At 49.2% G+C, this 21,661-nt stretch overlaps 1 protein-coding gene and 1 non-coding gene across 2 annotated transcripts in view; one reads left to right on the plus strand and one right to left on the minus strand.

Annotated features, from left to right (window-relative positions):
• Positions 1 to 1,665: 1,665 nt before the first annotated feature.
• LOC132569173 (disintegrin and metalloproteinase domain-containing protein 9-like) overlaps positions 1,666 to 21,661 on the minus strand; it is a 58,716-nt gene continuing 38,720 nt past the window's right edge. The window contains exons 14-17 of the mRNA XM_060235362.1: positions 20,303 to 20,452; positions 12,630 to 12,677; positions 8,355 to 8,456; positions 1,666 to 2,740 (exon numbers count right to left, since the gene is read on the minus strand). Coding sequence (XP_060091345.1) covers positions 2,653 to 2,740; positions 8,355 to 8,456; positions 12,630 to 12,677; positions 20,303 to 20,452 — 388 coding nt within the window. The 3' untranslated portion in view covers positions 1,666 to 2,652. The remainder of the gene's footprint in view (positions 2,741 to 8,354; positions 8,457 to 12,629; positions 12,678 to 20,302; positions 20,453 to 21,661) is intronic.
• Positions 18,971 to 19,042, plus strand: TRNAT-GGU (transfer RNA threonine (anticodon GGU)). Its single transcript has one exon. It is a non-coding gene; the product is annotated as a tRNA-Thr (tRNA).

Genomic DNA, 21,661 nt, shown 5'->3' on the forward strand with positions numbered 1-21,661 from the left:
TGTGGAGAAACGCCATTTTAGTCATTGGTGGTGCTTCATTTGGCAGGGGTCAGTAAATCCCTCAGCAGGCTTTGTAGCCTTCCCCTCACTCCCCCCCTCCCTTCCAGAGCCAAACCAACAACGCTAGGGGGAAAATCTCCTAGAGAGGCAGGAAGTGCTTTTGTTCTTGGCATGTGTGTTAGCAGGAAGAGAAGGGCAGCTGGAAGCGAGCGCTCGAGCGAGCATGTGGTGAGCAATGGAGGCTCCTGCCTGGGAGGCCCCAGGCAGGCAGACTAAGTAAGTAATTCACAAGACAGGGCAAGTTTAGATCAGGGCCAGCAGGACGCGTTTATAACACATTTTGTTTGTCAGGCTGTTTGCTGTGCGTGTGCTGTGCTGTGCTAACTTTTTAAACGCAACTGTTTTTGTTTTGTTTTTCTTTCCCTATCTTTTTCTCTTTGTAAATAAATAGTTTTTCTGTTTTAAATGCTGGCAGTCAATCTCTGTACCACCTAGATCCCCAAACCGCTTTAGACCACGCTGTGTTAAGAAGGGGGCCCCGGGGGAGGAGGAAGGCATGCAGTTGGATAAGGTGCCAATCCTCCAGGGGTGCCCCAAAGAAGTGCTGAGGTCTCTGTGAAACCCAAGTACAGGGTGGCAGAGGACCTTGAGGCCGGGCCTCATAACCGGAGAGGGGGATTGGGAGTCCTGTTCCTCTCAATCTGAACCCCTAGACTGAGCAGGTGGTGGCAGCGAGCCCAAGGGGCAGGAGGAGAAATAGCTCCCTCCAGGAGTTGGCGACTCCATAGGGAGCTGACGGGACCGGGTCTGAAGGCAGAATCGGGCCGGTTCCGTCACACTAGCTCCCTCCAGGAGTTGGCGACTCAATAGGGAGCTGACGGGACCGGGTCTGAAGGCAGAATCGGGCCGGTTCCGCCACACCTTCCACTCTTGCCCCCCCCCCAAGCACCAAGAAGACAGAGCATCACTGCCCCAGACATGAGTACAGAAGAGAAGCCATGTTGGATCAGGCCAATGGCCCATCCAGTCCAACACTCTGTGTCACACAGTGGCCAAAACCCAGGGGCCATCAAGAGGTCCACCAGCAGGGCCGGAACTCCAGAAGCCCCTCCCACCGTTGGCCCCCAAGCACCAAGAATACAGAGCCCCAGACATCAATACTCTGTGGCTAATAGCCACTGATGGACCTCTGCTCCAGATGTTTATCCGGTCCCCTCTTGAAGCTGCCTATGCTTGTAGCCTCCACCATTTCCTGTGGCAGTGAATTCCATGGGTTAACGACATAAGAGTAGCCATGTTGGATCAGGCCAGTGGCCCATCCAGTCACACAGGGGCCAAAAAAACCAGGCCCCATCAGGACGTCCATCAGTGTGGCTAGGACACCAGAAGCCCTCCCACTGTTGCCCCTCCCAAGCACCAAGAATAAAGAGCATCACTTGCCCCAGACATAAGAGTAGCCATGCTGGATTAGGCCAGTGACCCATCCAGTCCAACACTCTGTGTCACACAGTGGCCAAAAGAACCAGGCGCCATCAGGATGTCCACCAGTGGAGCCAGGACACCAGAAGCCCTCCCACTGTTGCCCCCCCAAGCACCCAGAATACAGAACATCACTGCCCCAGACAGATAGTTCCAATGATACGCTGTGGCTAATAGCCACTGATGGACCTCTGCTCCATATGTTTATCCAATCCCCTCTTGAAGCTGGCGATGCTTGCAGCTGTCACGACTCTTTCTGAAGAATCGCACTCTACAGGCTGGTTGCAATTTCACCTCTGAGAAACGTGACACTCCCTAGAACATTCATGCCAACTCCCAATCATAACCAGCCAACTGGTTTATATCTACAAAAGAGCAGTCAGATTAACATTAAAAACGTGACCAACATTTCTCTCTCTCCTTCGGGCCCGTGCAACTAATCAGGACATTGCTGTGATGTAGGGAATAGAAAGCTCAGGCGGACAGTGTTTACTGCGAAAGCGTGAAGCCATCTTGTGTAGTGTTAATCCCTCTCTCGTCCTGTCACGCCCAGCAGTGGTTCTCTCGTGGCTGAGGCAGAGAAAGGCCTTTTCTATCATTTTCTTCCAGACAGACTTTGAGCTGGAAATGTCTGGGCTTGCACCGGCTTGAGGCCTTGTGCCAGAAACCCTTTCTCAGTGGCTTTGTGGCTTACGGACAAAGACGTACCGGAACATTCTCCACATGGGCTCTGCCCTTCCGCCTTCCACTACTCTACGACAGGGTTCTCCTCCTCACCTGGTGGGTAGGAGACTCGAGGAAGGTTAATAACCGTTGGCCAATCTATCACCTCAAGCCTGTCTTTCGGAAAGGGATCTAAGCAGTGCTTCAGGGATTCCCTAAAAGGAAAAGGGAAGAAAACTCTGCTGAGACTGAGGCCCTCAGCCTTTGGGGGAGGCCTTTGCCGTTAGGCCGAAGCCGCCACACCCCGGTCCTCAAAAGTCCCTCGTTAAAACGTCGTCGATGGTGGCATCTCAAAGAGAGAAATCCAGGGTGCAGGTCCAAGTCTGAGGAAATCCAAGTCTGAGGAAGACCTGGCCGCTTGCTGGTAACCCAGCACACGCCACAGGGAACTGGGAAGGACAGGCCAACGACAACAGAGGAGTCCTTCACCGCTTGACCCCAGGACGGGGGCTACGTCCACAAGACCAGCTTCCTGCACTGGTCGACGCTTCCGATGTACAGTCCGGAGGGAGACCAGGCAACCCCGTTCACCGAAGACCTGGAGGGGAGGGAAGAGAAAAACAGAGGGCGACCCAGTCACTTCTCCCTTTTTCAAGGCACCGAGGATATCTGACATGCTTTGGTATGAGTCATACCAGGATAAACTAAGCACTGAAAAAGTTGCAAAGTCTATGGTATATTTACTTTCTAAATGCAATGCAGTTCGTATATAACATTTATTTCTCTAATTGTTTCTACAATATGCTATCCACTCTGGCAAATAATACCAACGAAGTACCAACATGTATACCAAGAGACGTTTGTTGTTGTTCAGTCACACATCAAGTCCGACTCTTTGCGACCCCATGGACCAAGTCACGCCAGGCCCTCCTGTCTTCCACCATCCTCCGAAGTCTGCTCAGATCCGTGTTTGTTACATCAGTAACGCTGTCCAGCCATCTCCTCTTTTGCCGTCCCCTTCTTCTTTGGCCTTCTGTCTTTCCCAGCATCAGGGACTTCTCCAGGAAGCGCTCCCTTCTCTTTTGGTGGCCAAAATATTTCAGCTCCAGCTTCAGCATCTGACCTTCCAGGGAACAGTCTGGGTTGATTTCCCTTAGGACTGACTGATCTGATCTTCTTGCAGTCCAAAGGACTCTCAAGAGTCTTCTCCAGGGAGTGCTCCCTTCTCATTTGGTAGCCAAAGTATTTGACCTTCAGCTTCAGCATCTGACCTTCCAGGGAACAGTCAGGGTTGATTTCCCTTAGGACTGACTGATCTCTGGGCTCCATTCTCCTTTGGTGGTCAAAGTATTTGAGCTTCAGCTTCAGCATCTGACCTTCCAGGGAACAATCTGGGTTGATTTCCCTTAGGACTGACTGATTTGATCTTCTTGGAGTCCAAGAGACTCTCAAGAGTCTTCTCCAGGGAGTGTTCCCTTCTCATTTTGTGACCATAAGTATTTGAGCTTCAGCTTCAGCATCTGACCTTCCAGGGAACAGTCTGGGTTGATTTCCCTTAGGACTGACTGATTTGATCTTCTTGGAGTCCAAGAGACTCTCAAGAGTCTTCTCCAGGGAGTGCTCCCTTCTCATTTTGTGACCATAAGTATTTGAGCTCCAGCTTCAGCATCTGACCTTCCAGGGAACAGTCTGGGTTGATTTCCCTTAGGACTGACTGATTGGATCTTCTTGCAGTCCAAGGGACTCTCAAGATTCTTCTACAAGAGATGTATTCTGTGGCTCTGTTAGAAAATATTTGCATGAGAGACTGAGCAGAAGAAGGGTATCAAAACTGCCTCAAGTTCCAGAAGAGGGGAGTTCTCTTTCTCTCTTCTTGTGGGCCTCGGTCGAATTTCCTCCAAGTGCACAGCTCCAGATCAGTATTAATTGAAACGAACTTGTGGACGTTTCTACTGAAGTTGGAAAAGGAGCGAAACAGCATGAGGTCATGAGGAGACACTGCCTATACGCAGGGATGCTTTGAGCAGGAATGCGCAGGAATGCAGTTCCGGCTGGCTTGGTTGCAGGGGTACGGCCTAATATGCAAGTGAGATCCTGCTGAGCTTTTTCTACAAAGGAAGCCCTGCCTATACGGATCTTGGAAATGTGGCTATTGTAATTTATAGCGTTCGGTATACATTTTGGTACTTTGTTGGTATGAGCCCAGAGTGGCAGTACTGCAGTCGGAGCCCTCTGCTCACGACCTGAATTCTGTCAGACAAGTTCTATCCCAGCGGAAGCTGCGTTCAGGTAGCCAGCTCGAGGTTGACTCAGCCTTCCATCCTTCCGAGGTCGGTCAAATGAGTGCCCAGCTTGCTGGGGGGAAAGCATAGATGACTGGGGAAGGCAATGGCAAACCACGCTGTAAAAATGCCTGCTGTGAAAATGCTGTGATGCGACGTCACCCCAGAGTCGGAAACGACTGGTGCTTGCACAGGGGACTACCTTGACCTTTTATAAGAGCCCCGTGGCACAGAGTGGTAAAGCTGCAGTCCTGCAGTCCAAGCTCTGCTCACGACCTGAGTTCGAACCCAGCGGAAGCTGGTTCAGGTAGCCGGCTCCAGGTTGACTCAGCCTTCCATCCTTCCGAGGTCGGTCAAATGAGTCCCCAGCTTGCTGGGGGGAAAGCGTAGATGACTGGGGAAGGCAATGGCAAAACCACCCTGTAAAAAAGTCTGCTGTGAAAACGTTGTGAAAGCAACATCACCCCAGAGTCGGAAACGACTGGTGCTTGCACAGGGAGACGACCTTTACCTTTTTTTATATGGATTTTGGAAATGTGGCTATTGTAATTTATAGTGTTCGGGATACATTTTGTTACTTTGTTGGTATTCTTTACTATATTGTAGAAACAATTAGAGAAGTTGATGTTACGTACATGCTACATTGCTCTGTTTAAAACGTAAATATACTGTCGACTTTGTAACCTTTTCGGTGCTTAGTTCATTCTGGTATCTCTCAAGGCACAAGCAGAATCCATGCAGTAGAGTTGAAATTCGCCTTTATTGGTCTTCCCCTGAAGTTCTTGGGGGGCACAACACCACTGAACGGGGGGGGGGGAGTGGCTGAGGGTGGGTTGTCTACACACCCACGAAGCTGCCTCACCCTGAGTCAAGCCCTTGGTCCATCAAGGTCAGTATTTCCCACGTCATATTATTATATATTACTATAGATCCAAGCGTTGGTCTGAAGCAGCTGAACAAAGCAGGAGTCAAGGGGCAGCTTTAAGACAAACTAGAATTATGTTTACACGTCAAAAAGTAAATTAGGTGGACAAGAACATCACCGTCCAATGTATTTCTCTTTTAGCTGCATTGGCACACTCGAACAGGGACTTTGGTTGCTTATCCCATTAGTAAGTAAAGTAAGTAAAATTTTATTTGTATCCTGCCCTCCCCCGCCAAAGCAGGCTCAGGGCGGCTAACAGCATCCGTAAATAAACAATACAGTAATAAAACATTAAAATTAGCATATGAACCCATATGAACCCCAGAGGGCACTGAGGTCAGTCGGAAAAAAATAAAATGACCATCCCCGGGCCGAGAGAGGTCAGGCTCCAGAACACCAGAGCACGGGCCTTTTCAGCTGCGGCCCCTGCACTGTGGAATCAGCTCCCGGAGGAAGCGCGGGCCCTGCGGAACCTCGACCAGTTCCGCAGGGCCTGCAAGACCGTCCTTTTTAAACAAGCATACACCGACATCGACTGCTGAGTTGCTGTGAACGAGGGATCCGCCATCTACATTACTAGGGAACTACTCAAACTGGCAGAACCAGCGTCAGAATATCACTATCGCTGCCAGATAAAGATAAATTTAAATTAACTTAAATTATGTATTTTAAATATACGGACTGGTTTTTATATGTTTAATCTTTTAATTGTTAAATTTAAAGTTCTTATCCATTAATGTAAATGTATAGAATGCTGTTAGCCGCCCTGAGCCGCTTGTGCAGGGAGGGCGGGATACAAATAAAATCTATTATTATTATTATTATTATTATTATTATTATTATTATTATTATTATTATTATTATTATTATTATTATTATTATATTAAAAGCAATCAATACTTAATTAAAACATTACTAAATCTAAATCTGACAGTAAGTCTGACAGTAACATTGTTGTTTGACGCTATCCCTGTCAGTTGACCTAATAATAGCAAGGTCCCTGAACCGGACCGTTTTGGCGTTTTCCTTTGTTACACACTTATAATTCAGCAGTTCATAAACGCCAGCTTGAAGAGGGTGGTCTTGCAGGCCCTGCGGAACTGATCAAGGCTCCGCAGGGCCCGCACCTCCTCTGGGAGCTGATTCCAAAGGTATGGGGCCGCGACAGAAAAGGCCCGTGCGCGGGTATTCTGAAGTTGAACTTCTTTTGGCCCAGGGATGGTATTTGGCCCATGTATTGAACCCATCTCCCATTGTCATTGACAGACAAGCTCACATTTTGACATACTGCTGTTTTGTGGCTTTCGCAGGCTCGTGCTGCTCAGATCAAAGGTTTGCTCAATTTGTTAATTTTACTGAATAAGAAGAACTGTAGATTTATACCCCGCCCTTCTCTCTGAATTACAGACTCATAGCGGCTTAACCAACCTCCTTTACATTCTCCCCCCACAACAGACACCCTGTGAGGTGGGTGGGGCTGAAAGGGCTCTCCCAGCAGCTTTCCTTTCAAGGACAGAGTCTCAGAGGGGCTTACAATCTCCCATATCTTCTCCCCCCACAACAGACACCCTGTGAGGTGAGTGGGGCTGAGAGGGCTCTCTCAGCAGCTGCCCTTTCAAGGACAGAGTCTCAGAGCGGCTTACAGTCTCCCATATCTTCTACCCCCACAACAGACAACCTGTGAGCAGCAGCTGCCTGTTCAAGGACAACCTCTGCCAGAGCTGTGGCTGACCCAAGGCCATCCCAGCAGGTGCAAGTGGAGGAGCGGGGAATCAAACCCGGTTCTCCCACTTAACCACTACACCAAACTGCATACTGCTGTTTTTTTGCTTTCGCATGCTCATGCTGCTCAGATCAAAGGTTTGCTCAATTTGTTAAGTTGACTATTCTGTCCTTGTACCATTTTACATTCTAAACCACTCCCTACCAGATCGTTTTACTTCACTGTCATTGGTTCTTCAATCTGTACCATGTTGCATTCTGGGCCACTGCCTACCAGCTCTGTAGGGCTCTGCTCAGCTCTGTATTGGCTTTGCTCCCTGTGCCGGATTCCTCGTCTGAGCACACGAAAGCTTACGTTCTAAATAAAAACTGGTTGGTCTTAAAGGTGCCACTTGACTCCTGCTTTATACATTACTATATTACTTAGCATCGTTTTCTCCACTGCATATATATGTGCCGAATCCGGAAGCTGCAGCTGGTGCAGAATGCGGCGGCTAGACTGCTATTGGGGCTCCCAAAGTGGGAGCACATACAGCCGGGGCTGCGCGGACTGCACTGGCTGCCAGTTACATACCGGATTCGTTACAAACTGCTGGTTATCACCTTTAAAGCCCTATATGGCTGAGGACCTGCCTACCTGAGGGACCATCTTTCCCCATATGAACCCCAGAGAGCACTGAGGTCAGCAGGGAAGGACCTGCTGATTATCCCCGGGCTGAGAGAGGTAAAACTACAGAGTACCCGCACCCGGGCTTTCTCTGTAGTGGCTCCACACCTATGGAACCAGCTCCCGGAAGAAACGCGGGCCCTGCGGGACTTTGAACAGTTCCACAGGGCCTGCAAGACCATCCGTTTTAGGATGGCCTTCACCGATGAAAGAGAAAGACTGCTAAGAAAAATTTACCATCTGTTTTAATAGCACCAGGATGTCAATTTTACCAATTTTGTTAATTTTAGAATTTTAATTAAATTGTTAAATTAGTTATTGCTTCGAAGATTATTGTACTCAATGTATTGATTTAATGTTGTTAGCCGCCCTGAGCCTGCTTCGGCGGGGAGGGCGGGAGGGAAATCAAATCAAATCAAAAGAAAGAAATAAAACGTGCCAACGAGGTGCGCTAATGAGCTCCGGCACCTCTTTTCCGGCAAAACGCCTTCTGCGTTAGGCGCCATCCAGCTTGCAGACATCATGCAGTCTTTCACGCGGCTTGTAACTCTATGACCTCGCCTCTCCTGCGCTCCCAGCTCTATGGTTTTGCAGCCTGCCCCTCCGAGATGCTCACCCGTGAACTCCTGGCAAGCTGCTCGCTAGATGGCCGGTCTCGACGTTCCAGAGGAAGAGGGTGCCGTCGGCAGAACCCACCAAGGCATAGCTCTTGTCCGGGCTGGGGCAAAAGAGAAGAAGTCGGAGTGTCAGCGGGGCACGCGCAGAGAGCGCCTCTGGTTGCCAAGCAGTGGGGCTCTGGGGAATCAAGAGGGAGGGGTGGGGGCTGCTGCCGCAAAAAAAAACCCCAGTCTATATTTTAATTCTGTTTTTCTGACTCTTTTAAAAGCTGTTTTAATGATGTGTGGTTTTGTGTAAGAACGGATAAGAGGAAGTCCTTCCCCTTCAAAGGGCGGTTAGAATCATAGAATCCTAGAGTTGGAAGGGACCTCCAGGGTCATCTAGTCCAACCCCCTGCACAATGCAGGAAACTCACAAACCCCTCCCCCTAAATGCACAGGATCCTCATTGCTGTCAGAGGGCCATCTAGCCTCTGTTGAAAAATCTCCAAGGAAGGAGAGCCCAAGGAAGGAAGGAATAGAATCTTAGAGTTGGAAGGGACCTCCAGGGTCATCTAGTCCAACCCCCTGCACAATGTAGGAAACTCACAAAGACCTCCCCCTAAATTCACAGGATCTTCATCGCTGTCAGATGGCCATCTAGCCTCTGTTGAAAAACCTCCAAGGAAGGAGAGCCCAAGGAAGGAAGGAATAGAATCATAGAGTTGGAAGGGACCTCCAGGGTCATCTAGTCCAACCCCCTGCACTGTGTAGGAAACTCACAAAGACCTCCCCCTAAATTCACAGGATCTTCATCGCTGTCAGATGGCCATCTAGCCTCTGTTGAAAAACCTCCAAGGAAGGAGAGCCCAAGGAAGGAATAGAATCATAGAGTTGGAAGGGACCTCCAGGGTCATCTAGTCCAACCCCCTGCACAATGTAGGAAACTCACAAAGACCTCCCCCTAAATTCACAGGATCTTCATCGCTGTCAGATGGCCATCTAGCCTCTGTTGAAAAACCTCCAAGGAAGGAGAGCCCAAGGAAGGAAGGAATAGAATCATAGAGTTGGAAGGGACCTCCAGGGTCATCTAGTCCAACCCCCTGCACTGTGTAGGAAACTCACAAAGACCTCCCCCTAAATTCACAGGATCTTCATCGCTGTCAGATGGCCATCTAGCCTCTGTTGAAAAACCTCCAAGGAAGGAGAGCCCACCAACTACAGAGGAGGAAGCCTGTTCCACTGAGGAACCACTCTAAGTGTCAGGAATCCTAGAGTTGGAAGGGACTCCCAGGGTCATCTAGTCCAACCCCCTGCACAATGCAGGAAACTCACAAACAACTCCCCCTAAATTCACAGGATCTTCATTGCTGTCAGATGGCCATCTATCCTCTGTTTAGAAACCTCCAAGGAAGGAGAGCCCACGACCTCCCAAGGAGGAAGCCTGTTCCACTGAGGAATTGCTCTAACGGTCAGGAAGTTCTTTTTAATGTTGAGCCGGAAACTCTTCTGATTTAATTTCAACCCATTGGTTCTGGTCCTACACATGGAATTCACTGCCACAGGAGGTGGCGGCGGTTGCAAGCATAGACAGCTTCAAGAGGGGATTGGATAAACATCTGGAGCAGAGGTCCATCAGTGGCTGTTAGCTTATTGTTGGAACTCTCTGCCTGGGGCAAGTGATGTTCTGTATTCTTGGGGCTTGGAGAGGGGGGGCACAGTGGGAGGGCTTCTAGTGTCCTGGCCTCACTGGTGGACCTCCTGATGGCACTTGGGGGTTTTGGACTGGACGGGCCACAGGCCTGATCTAACATGGCTTCTCTTATGTTCTTATGTGTTTTTCATTATAATGGCTTCTGATGATGATGATGATATTGGATTTATATCCCACACTGAATGTCAGAGTCTCAGAGCAGCTCACAATCTCCTTTACCCTCTTCCCTAACAACAGACACCCTGTGAGGTGGGTGGGGCTAAGAGAGCTCTGACAGAAGCTGCCCTTTCAAGGACAACCTCTGCCAGAGCTATGGCTGACCCAAGGTCATTCCAGCAGCTGCAAATGGAGGAGTGGGGGAATCAAACCCGGTTCTCCCAGATAACCGAGCTATGGCTGACCCAAGGCCATTCCAGCAGCTGCAAGTGGAGGAGTGGGGAATCAAACCCGGTTCTCCCAGATAATAGAGTTCTGGCTGACCCAAGGCCATTCCAGCAGCTGCAAGTGAAGGAGGGGGGAATCAAACCCGGTTCTCCCAGATAAAAGAGCTCTGGCTGACCCAAGGCCATTCCAGCAGGTGCAGGTGGAGGAGTGGGGAATCAAACCCGGTTCTTCCAGATAAGAGAGCTCTGGCTGTCCCAAGGCCATTCCAGCAGCTGCAAGTGGAGGAGCGGGGAATCAAACCCTGTTCTCCCACATAAGAGAGCTCTGGCTGACCCGAGGCCATTCCAGCAGCTGCAAGTGGAGGAGTGGGGAATCAAACCCGGTTCTCCCAGATAAGAGAGCTCTGGCTGACCCAAGGCCATTCCAGCAGGTGCAAGTGGAGGAGTGGGGAATCAAACCCGGTTCTCCCAGAGAAGAGAGCTCTGGCTGACCCAAGGCCATTCTAGCAGCTGCAAGTGGAGGAGTGGGGAATCAAACCTGGTTCTCCCAGATAAGAGAGCTCTGGCTGACCCAAGGCCATTCCAGCAGGTGCAGGTGGAGGAGTGGAGAATCAAACCCGGTTCTCCCAGATAAGAGAGCTCTGGCTGACCCAAGGCCATTCCAGCAGCTGCAAGTGGAGGAGTGGGAAATCAAACCCAGTTCTCCCAGATAAGAGTCTGCACACTTAACCACTACACCAAACCGGCTCTCTTGAATGTCTTTCTTATAATGGCTTTATAAATGCAATTGCATCAGGTGTCTTCTAAATCAGGGGTGGCCAATGGTAACTTTCCAGATGTTTTTTGCCTACAACTCCCATCAGTCCCAGCCAGCATGGCCAATGGCTGGGGCTGATGGGAGTTGTAGGGTTAGGAGAGCTACCGTTGGCCGCTCCTGTTTTAAATGGTTAGCCGCCCTTGCATGCACAGGAAGATGGGGATATACATTTTGTAAACAGTGACAACGTATATTATTTATTTAAAGCATTTTTTTTCTTGTAATGCTGCGTTTTCAATTAATCAGGGTTCCTAAGGTGGCACAGATTTTTAAAAAAGAACATTGAAACCATTCAAAACAAGACTGAAAAATTTCAAAATTATCCAGTAAAAACATATAAACAAACCATACCGGAACCAAAGAGGAGGGTCAATCATGATTATTGCAGATAACAAGACCAAGGAGTCTTCTTCACTTGTTGGTGAAAGACACCAATAGAGGGAGACAGAAAAAAATCTCCCTGGGGATTTGGGTGCTACCACCAAGAAGGCTCTTTCTGAGGTTGCTGCCCACCCCGCCACCCCAATCTAAAGTACGACATGACTTCCAAAAGACTCACCAAATATATAATCAGCTTGGTAGCCATGATGAAAAAAAAACAGGCATAATTCAAAACAGGCAATGCCGGATTAAATAGAAGTAGAATTAAAATAGGCGCTAAAAGAAAGGGATGTCGGACTGCACACTATATTGATCCGGGCAGGGCAGCCGTGTTGCTCTGAAGCAGTAAAACGAAGTTTGAGTCCCGTGGTACCTTTAAGACCAAGGGTGGTCAAACTGTGGCTCGGGAGCCGTGTGCGGCTTTTTCACACATATTGTGTGGCTCTCAAAGTCCCCATTGCCCCAAGATCTGGCTTGGAAAAGGCCTTTTTAAATTCACTTCTCCTAGCCAAGCCAGCCACTGGCTTGGAGAAGGCATTTAAAGTTAAAGTTGTTTTCTTTCCTCCCTCCCCCCCCTCAATTTTCCTTCCTTCCTTCCTTCCTTCCTTCCTTCCTTCCTTCCTTCCTTCCTTCCTTCCTTCCTTCCTTCCTTCCTTCCTTCCTCCCTCCCTTCCTCCCTCTCTTGCGGCTCTCAAACATCTGACGTTCATGTCTTGCAGCTCTCAAACGTCTGACATTTATTCTCTGTGGCTCTTATGTTAAGCAAGTTTGGTCACCCTTGAGACCAACCAAGTTTTATTCTAGATATGAGCTCAGAGACTGAGGAGGTGTGCTTACGCACGAAAGCTCGAACCTCGAATAAAACTTCCATGTGCTCGCTTCGGCAGCGCATATGGTGAATACTGAAATTGAATAAAACTTGGTTGGTCCCAAACTTTGTTCTGCACACTGACTGTTAGCGCTTGTGGGGTCCCCTGAATCGGGACTATGGGAGACTTACCTGAATACAGCCTTGGTCCAGTCGGAGCCAACCTTGAATCCTTCGGCCCTGCAAAAGCAAGTACATTGTGGTGAAGCCAAAAGAACTTCCTTAATGTATTCCCACCATCTTCACGAGAGGACAGAAGGCAAAACTGTTCTGACATCAGGATAGTGTGTTTCAGAGACCAGCTGGCCAAAGTTTGATGAGGTACCCTCAAGGATCAGAAAATGCTCCACTTACAGATAGTTCTGGGAGGACAACCAATGTTAGTCTACAATAGAAGAGCTAGAGATCCAGAGGGGTTAGCTGCGTTAGTCTGTGGCTGCAAAATGGTAAAGAGTCCAGTAGCACTTTGATGACTAACACATTTTATCAAAGCATAAGCTTTCGAGAAACACAGCTCTCTTTGTCAGATGCAAGACTAACACTTTTTTATTGTAGCATCAGCTTTCCAGAAACACAGCTCTCTTCGTCAGATGCAAGACTAACACATTTTATTGTAGCATAAGCTTTTGAGAAACACAGCTCTCTTCGTCAGATGCAAGACTAACACTTTTTATTGTAGCATAAGCTTTTGAGAAACACAGCTCTCTTCGTCAGATGCAAGACTAACACTTTTTATTGTAGCATAAGCTTTCCAGAAACACTGCTCTCTTCGTCAGATGCAAGACTAACACATTTTACTGCAGCATAACCTTTCGAGAGACATAGCTCTCTTTGTCAGACATATCTGATGAAGAGAGCTGTGTTTCTCAGAAGCTTATGCTACAATAAAATTTGTTAGTCTGAAAGGGGCTTCTGGACACTTTACTATTTAGTAGAAAAGCTAGATTCAAGTCTGAAGCATCTTAGAGATCAACGAGATTTTAGGGAGTCAACGCTCCCCTCTGCCGAAGTGTGCTTTGATTCTTGAAAAGCTGCACCCCCATAAGAACATAAGAGAAGCCATGTTGGATCAGGCCAATGGCCCATCCAGTCCAACACTCTGTGTCACAGAAGAACATAAGAGAAGCCCTGTTGGATCAGGCCAGTGGCCCATCCAGTCCAACACTCTGTGTCACATAAGAACATAAGAGAAGCCATGTTGGATCAGGCCAATGGCCCCTCCAGTCCAACACTCTGTGTCACATAAGAACATAAGAGAAGCCTTGTTGGATCAGGCCAGTGGCCCCTCCAGTCCAACACTCTGTGTCACATAAGAACATAAGAGAAGCCTTGTTGGATCAGGCCAATGGCCCCTCCAGTCCAACACTCTGTGTCACATAAGAACATAAGAGAAGCCTTGTTGGATCAGGCCAGTGGCCCCTCCAGTCCAACACTCTGTGTCACATAAGAACATAAGAGAAGCCCTGTTGGATCAGGCCAGTGGCCCCTCCAGTCCAACACTCTGTGTCACATAAGAACATAAGAGAAGCCTTGTTGGATCAGGCCAATGGCCCATCCAGTCCAACACTCTGTGTCACATAAGAACATAAGAGAAGCCTTGTTGGATCAGGCCAGTGGCCCATCCAGTCCAACACTCTGTGTCACATAAGAACATAAGAGAAGCCCTGTTGGATCAGGCCAGTGGCCCATCCAGTCCAACACTCTGTGTCACACAGTGGACAAAATTCAGGTGCTATCAGGAGGTCCATCACTGGGGCCAGGACACTAGAAGCCCTCCCACTGTGCCCCCCCCTCCAAGCACCAAGAAGACAGAGCATCACTTGCCCCAGACAGAGAGTTCCAAAAATACGCTGCAGCTAATAGCCACTGATGGACCTCTGCTCCACATGCTTCTCCAATCCCCTCTTGAAGCTGGCTAAGCTTGTAGCTGCCACCACCTCCTGTGGCAGTGAATTCCAACATCTTAACTTATTGTAGTTTTTAAAAATTTTATGTACTGTTTTTTAAATGTATTTATTAACTGTATTTTATAATTGACTTGTATAATAATCATGGTACACACCATGTCCTGTTAGCCGCCCTGAGCCTGCTTCGGCGGGGAGGGCGGGATATAAATAAAATTTATTATTATTATTATTATTGTTATTATTATAGTCGGTCTCTAAGTTTCTAGTGGACTTGAATCTTGAACTTACAAATGCATCCTGAATGTGCAAGATGCTGGACACAGCTCAGTGGCAGAGCATCTGCTTGGCATGCAGAAGGTCCCAGGTTCAATCCCCGGCATCTCCAGTTAAAGCGACCAGGCAGGGGGTGATGGGAAAGAACCTCAGTGGCTCAGGGACAGAAGATCTGCTTGGCGTGCAGAAGGTCCCAGGTTCAGTCCCCGGCATCTCCAGTTAAAGCGACCAGGCAGGGGGTGATGGGAAAGAACCTCAGTGGCTCAGGGACAGAAGATCTGCTTGGCGTGCAGAAGGTCCCAGGTTCAGTCCCCGGCATCTCCAGGTCAAAGGACCAGGCAGGAGGGGATGGGAAAGAACCTCAGCGGCTCAGGGGCAGAGCCTCTGCTTGGCGTGCAGAAGGTCCCAGGTTCAGTCCCCGGCATCTCCAGGTCAAAGGACCAGGCAGGAGGGGATGGGAAAGAACCTCAGTGGCTCAGTGGCAGAGCATCTGCTTGGCCTGTAGAAGGTCCCAGGTTCAATCCCCAGCATCTCCAGTTAAAAGGACCAGGCAGGAGGGGATGGGAAAGAACCTCATTGGCTCAGTGGCAGAACATCTGCTTGGCCTGCAGAAAGTCCCAGGTTCAATCCCCGGCATCTCCAGTTAAAAGGACCAGGCAGGAGGTGATGGGAAAGAACCTCAGTGGCTCAGTGGCAGAGCATCTGCTTGGCCTGCAGAAGGTCCCAGGTTCAATCCCGGCATCTCTAGTTAAAAAGACCAAGCAGTAGATGTGAAAGACCTCTGCCTGAGACCCTGGAGAGCCATGGTGAGAGGGTGTGGCTGAGTCACAGAGCCTCTGGTTTGCCTGCAGAAGGTCCTGGGTTCAGTTCCCAGCATCTCCAGTTTAAAAGGGCCAGGCATAGACAATGACCCTGGAGAGCAACTGCCAGTCTGAGCAGACAAGACGGGCTATCGGGACCACAGAGGAACTAGTACAAGCACCACAGGAAACCACTCTCCGTGCAAAAATTCAGAAGCAACTAGACCAATGTATATCAACACCTCACCTGGAGTATTGTGTTCAGTTTTGGGCACCACATTTTACGAAGGATCTAGACAAGCTGGAAGGGGTCCAGAGGAGGGCGACGAAGATGGTGAGGGGTCTGGAGACCAAGTCCTATGAGGAAAGGTTGAAGGAGCTGGGCATCTTTAGCCTGGAGAGGAGGTGGCTGAGAGGTGATAGGATCACCATCTTCAAGTACTTGAAGGGCTGTCATCTAGAGGATGGGGTGGAATTGTTTTCTGTGGCCCCGGAAGGTAGGATGAGATCCAATGGGTTGAAATTAAATCCAAAGAGTTTCTGGCTCAACATCAGGAAGAACTTCCTGACCGTTAGAGCAATTCCTCAGTGGAACAGGCTTCCTCGGGAGGTGGTGGGCTCGCCTTCCTTGGAAGTTTTTAAACAGAGGCTAGATGGCCATCTGACAGCACTGAATATCCTGTGAATTTAGGGGGAAGTGTTTGTGAGTTTCTTGCATTGTGCAGGAGGATGGACTAGATGACCCTGGAGGTCCCTTCCAATTCTAGGATTCTATGAATAGGTTTCTTCAGGAGGTGGTGGGCTCTCCTTCCTTGGAGGTTTTTCAACAGAGACTATATGGCCATCTGGCAGCAATGAAGATCCTGTGAATTTAGGGGGAGGTTTTTGTGAGTTTCCTGCATTATGCAGGAGGTTGGACTAGATGACCCTGGAGGTCCCTTCCAACTCTAGGATTCTATGAACAGGTTTCTTCAGGAGGTGGTGGGCTCTCCTTCCTTGGAGGTTTTTCAACAGAGGTTAGATGGCCATCTGGCAGCAATGAAGATCCTGTGAATTTAGGGGGAGGTGTTTGTGAGTTTCTGCCCTGAGTCCGCTTGCGGAAAGGGCGGGATATAAGTTGAACGTAATTAATAAATAAATAAATAAATAAATAAATATATTGTGCAGGGTTGGACTAGATGACCCTGGAGGTCCCTTCCAACTCTATGATTCTATATTCAGTATAAATTCAAAATTCAATATAAATAGTGTGTCCATGCAAATAATGAAAAATCCACGACAAACCACTTCCATTCCTACTGACTCTTTATGGTGAAAAACATCCGCAATAGTTGATGGTCTCGGCTGAAATATCTCTGCTAATTTCATTCATACCTGTTCTCCAGATTGCTCAGATTATTTCAGCATAATGCATTATGAATGAAGGAAAAAGGCAAAATGAATTGAGACATATAGAATAGTGGAAGGTGTACCTAGACACCACTTACCTACTGTGCAGTACACGACAACAGACGGTCCCTGGAAGAAGAGCTTTAAGCCTCGAAACGACTTAAGGACCGGTTTTTACGAGCGTCGGACTTCAGTCAAGACCATCAACTATTGTGGGCATTGTTCACCATAAAGAGTCAGTAGGGATGAAATCCCACCAAGGCTTATGGATCACGAATACCCAAAAGTGTTCCCCTCACATTCCCCCCGTTTGCTCTGCAGCCAATCTAGGTATACCCCAAAGACATGGGAAGGTACCCCATTATTTTTTTAGTTTAGACTCCCCATTCCATCGTCGGACTTTTCCTTTGGCGCGTCTCAGTGCCTTCCCATCAACAGTTCTCTATGGTAGGTTTAGACAGATGCCTCTCCAAAATAGATTATGCCCATATGAATTAGGAGTCCTTGATTCTACATCCCATATTAGTTTAGAACGTCCTCTCCTGGCCTCACAACGTATACCGTTTTCGCACACAGCTCACCTCGCAGTCACAATCCTGTTCCCTCCGCAGCGTCGGGTCGGATTTCCCACCATCTGCACCGGAGTTACAGAAGTGCCGCGGCTTTTGCGTAGCAAACGTAAACTGGGTTTTAGCGGTTTACGTTTGCTACGCAAATGCTGCGGCACTTCCTGTAACTCGGGCGCAGATGGTGGGAAATCCAACCTGACGCTGCGGAAGGAACAGGATTGTGACTGCGAGGAAAGCTGTGTGCGAAAACGGTAGTAGACAATTTTTAGCTGAATATCTCCCAACACGACGTATTTACTAAAAGGAAAATTCTATCCTACCTTTTAGAAGATGTTAATCCCCATATAACTACATGTGTTGCAAACGTCGTAGTAGAAGCCTATAGAATTAAATCGAGGCATACTACTGTATTTAAATTGCTGGGCGTCTAGTCTTGATTAGTATTAATGGCTGCTATTTTAATTGATTGTTTATGTATTGTTCTGACTATATTTCAGGCCTTTGTACCTACTTTTGATTGTGAATCATTATTGCTCTTATGCCAATAGGGGAGGGACGGTGGCTCAGTGGTAAAGCATCTGCTTGGTAAGCAGAAGGTCCCAGGTTCAATCCCTAGCATCTCCAGAAAGGCTCCAGGCAAGTAGGCATGATGAACCTCAGTTTGAGACCCTGGAGAGCCATGAATGGGGCTGTGGCTCAGTGGTAGAGCATCTGCTTGGGAAGCAGAAGGTCCCAGGTTCAATCCCTGGCATCTCCAACTAAAGATGGTCCAGGCAAATAGGTCTGAAAAACCTCAGCTTGAGACCCTGGAGAGCCACTGCCAGTCTGAGTAGAAAAGACTGATTGGGGAGGGATGGTGGCTCAGTGGTAGAGCATCTGCTTGGTAAGTAGAAGGTCCCAGGTTCAATCCCCGGCATCACCAACTAAAAAGGGTCCAGGCAAATAGGCGTGAAAAACCTCAGCTTGAGACCCTGGAGAGCCATGAATGGGGCTGTGGCTCAGTGGTAGAGCATCTGCTTGGTAAGCAGAAGGTCCCAGGTTCAATCCCCGGCATCTCCAACTAAAAAGGGTCCAGGCAAATAGGCGTGAAAAACCTCAGCTTGAGACCCTGGAGAGCCATGAATGGGGCTGTGGCTCAGTGGTAGAGCATCTGCTTGGTAAGCAGAAGGTCCCAGGTTCAATCCCCGGCATCTCCAACTAAAAAGGGTCCAGGCAAATAGGCGTGAAAAACCTCAGCTTGAGACCCTGGAGAGCCATGAATGGGGCTGTGGCTCAGTGGTAGAGCATCTGCTTGGTAAGCAGAAGGTCCCAGGTTCAATCCCCGGCATCTCCAACTAAAAAGGGTCCAGGCAAATAGGCGTGAAAAACCTCAGCTTGAGACCCTGGAGAGCCATGAATGGGGCTGTGGCTCAGTGGTAGAGCATCTGCTTGGTAAGCAGAAGGTCCCAGGTTCAATCCCCGGCATCTCCAACTAAAAAGGGTCCAGGCAAATAGGCGTGAAAAACCTCAGCTTGAGACCCTGGAGAGCCATGAATGGGGCTGTGGCTCAGTGGTAGAGCATCTGCTTGGTAAGCAGAAGGTCCCAGGTTCAATCCCTGGCATCTCCAACTAAAAAGGATCCAGGCAAATAGGCGTGAAAAACCTCAGCTTGAGACCCTGGAGAGCCATGAATGGGGCTGTGGCTCAGTGGTAGAGCATCTGCTTGGTAAGCAGAAGGTCCCAGGTTCAATCCCCGGCATCTCCAACTAAAAAGGGTCCAGGCAAATAGGCGTGAAAAACCTCAGCTTGAGACCCTGGAGAGCCATGAATGGGGCTGTGGCTCAGTGGTAGAGCATCTGCTTGGTAAGCAGAAGGTCCCAGGTTCAATCCCCGACATCTCCAACTAAAAAGGGTCCAGGCAAATAGGCGTGAAAAACCTCAGCTTGAGACCCTAGAGAGCCATGAATGGGGCTGTGGCTCAGTGGTAGAGCATCTGCTTGGTAAGCAGAAGGTCCCAGGTTCAATCCCCGGCATCTCCAACTAAAAAGGGTCCAGGCAATTAGGCGTGAAAAACCTCAGCTTGAGACCCTGGAGAGCCATGAATGGGGCTGTGGCTCAGTGGTAGAGCATCTGCTTGGGAAGCAGAAGGTCCCAGGTTCAATCCCCGGCATCTCCAGCTAAAAAGGGTCCAGGCAAATAGGCATGAAAAACCTCAGCTTGAGACCCTGGAGAGCCATGAATGGGGCTGTGGCTCAGTGGTAGAGCATCTGCTTGGTAAGCAGAAGGTCCCAGGTTCAATCCCCGGCATCTCCAACTAAAAAGGGTCCAGGCAAATAGGCGTGAAAAACCTCAGCTTGAGACCCTGGAGAGCCGCTGCCAGTCTGAGTAGACAAGACTGACTTTGATGGACCGAGGGTCTGATTCAGTATAAGGCAGCTTCATATGTTCAACAGAGGTCTGAACTTTGAACTTAGCAGGAATGAAAGTAGCTTGTCGTGGATGATGATGTTTTTGGTATGATTTCTCATTATTCGCACGGATACACTATTTATATTGCATTTTGAATTTATACCGAATATAGAACGTTGGTATAGATCGGTCTCGTTGCTTTCAAATTTTTGCACAGAGAGAGGCTTTCTGTGGTGCTCGGTCTGAGCAGACCAGCCTGACCTTGATGGGTCCATGGGCTGATTCAGCACAAGGCAGCTCCGTCCAACCTCAAACCAGCCACGAGGAAGCCATGAAAAACATAACAGGTGGGGAACTAAGTCTGGGACCTTCCCAAGGGCTTTTGCCAAACTCAGGCTGGTTCACGCCTCCCCAGCCTGACTCTCCCCCTCCACCCCTCAGCTCAGCAGCCCAGTCGCCTTGCCGCCTGCAGACTCTACCTGAACACCTGCTGGACGTTATGCATCCGTAGATCGATGACTTTGAGCGCATTGTCCCTGGAGCAGCTCAGCAGGTGCATCTGGTCGGGACTGAGGTCCAAGGAAGTCACCTTGCCCTCCCCGGGAATCACCTGGGTGCAGCCGGGCTCCCTGGGGGATGGGAAATGGGTGCAGCAGGCAGTCAGTTCAACAGGGAAAGCTTCAGAGGAAGGTCTCTGAGCGGCCTAGTTTATTTGCCCCTCATTCAACCCATTCACGGGGCTGTTCGGGACAATGCCAGTCACAGCAGGCGATGCACGTGGAGTGTGGTTTCCCACTCCTCTCCTCGCCCACAGTGTTGCGGAACTGGGTTGCAAACTTAATCTCCAATTAAAAAGGGTCCAGGCAAATAGGCATGAAGAACCTCAGCTGGAGACCCTGGAGAGCCATGAATGGGGCTGTGGCTCAATGGTAGAGCATCTGCTTGGGAAGCAGAAGGTCCCAGGTTCAATCCCCGGCATCTCCAACTCAAAAGGGTCCAGGCAAATAGGCGTGAAGAACCTCAGCTGGAGACCCTGGAGAGCCATGAATTGGGCTGTGGCTCAGTGGTAGAGCATCTGCTTGGGAAGCAGAAGGTCCCAGGTTCAATCACCGGCATCTCCAACTAAAAAGGGTCCAGGCAAATAGGCGTGAAGAACCTCAGCTGGAGACCCTGGAGAGCCATGAATGGGGCTGTGGCTCAGTGGTAGAGCATCTGCTTGGTAAGCTTAGAGGGGAAAACTGATCACAACACAGGTTAGCACCCAACTAATGTCCATCAGCAGGAAACAAAAGCAAAGCCAGCCGCCACAAAAGAGATAAAACAGTCAGAGGGGCTGCAAGAAATAAAAGCAATTCTTTGACACGGAGCAAGCATAATTACAAAAGTCATTGGCACACAGAAGCAACAAAGAACAGTAAAACCAAATTGAATTGTTATTTTTTTTAAAATGAGAAACGCAACGATGAACTTTGTTTAATTGGTCTGAATTTCAGTTCCCTCCAGAGGAACTGGTTGGCCACTGTGTGAGACAGGAGGCTGGACTAGATGGACCCTCCCTGGTCTGACCCAGCAAGGCTCTTCTGAGGTTCTTCTCATGGGAAGGCCTCGGTCTCTCTGCCCTGTTGTCGGCCCTCCAGAGGAACTGGCTGGCCACTGTGTGAGACTGGAGGTTGGACTAGATGGACCCTCCCTGGTCTGACCCAGCAGGGCTCTTCTGAGGTTCTTCTCATGGGAAGGCCTCGGTCTCTCTGCCCTGTTGTTGGCCCTCCAGAGGAACTGGGTGGCCCCTGTGTGAGACAGGAGGCTGGACTAGATGGACCCTCCCTGGTCTGACCCAG

The sequence above is a fragment of the Heteronotia binoei genome, chromosome 3 (genome assembly GCF_032191835.1).
Source record: "Heteronotia binoei isolate CCM8104 ecotype False Entrance Well chromosome 3, APGP_CSIRO_Hbin_v1, whole genome shotgun sequence".
Taxonomy (NCBI): domain Eukaryota; kingdom Metazoa; phylum Chordata; class Lepidosauria; order Squamata; family Gekkonidae; genus Heteronotia; species Heteronotia binoei.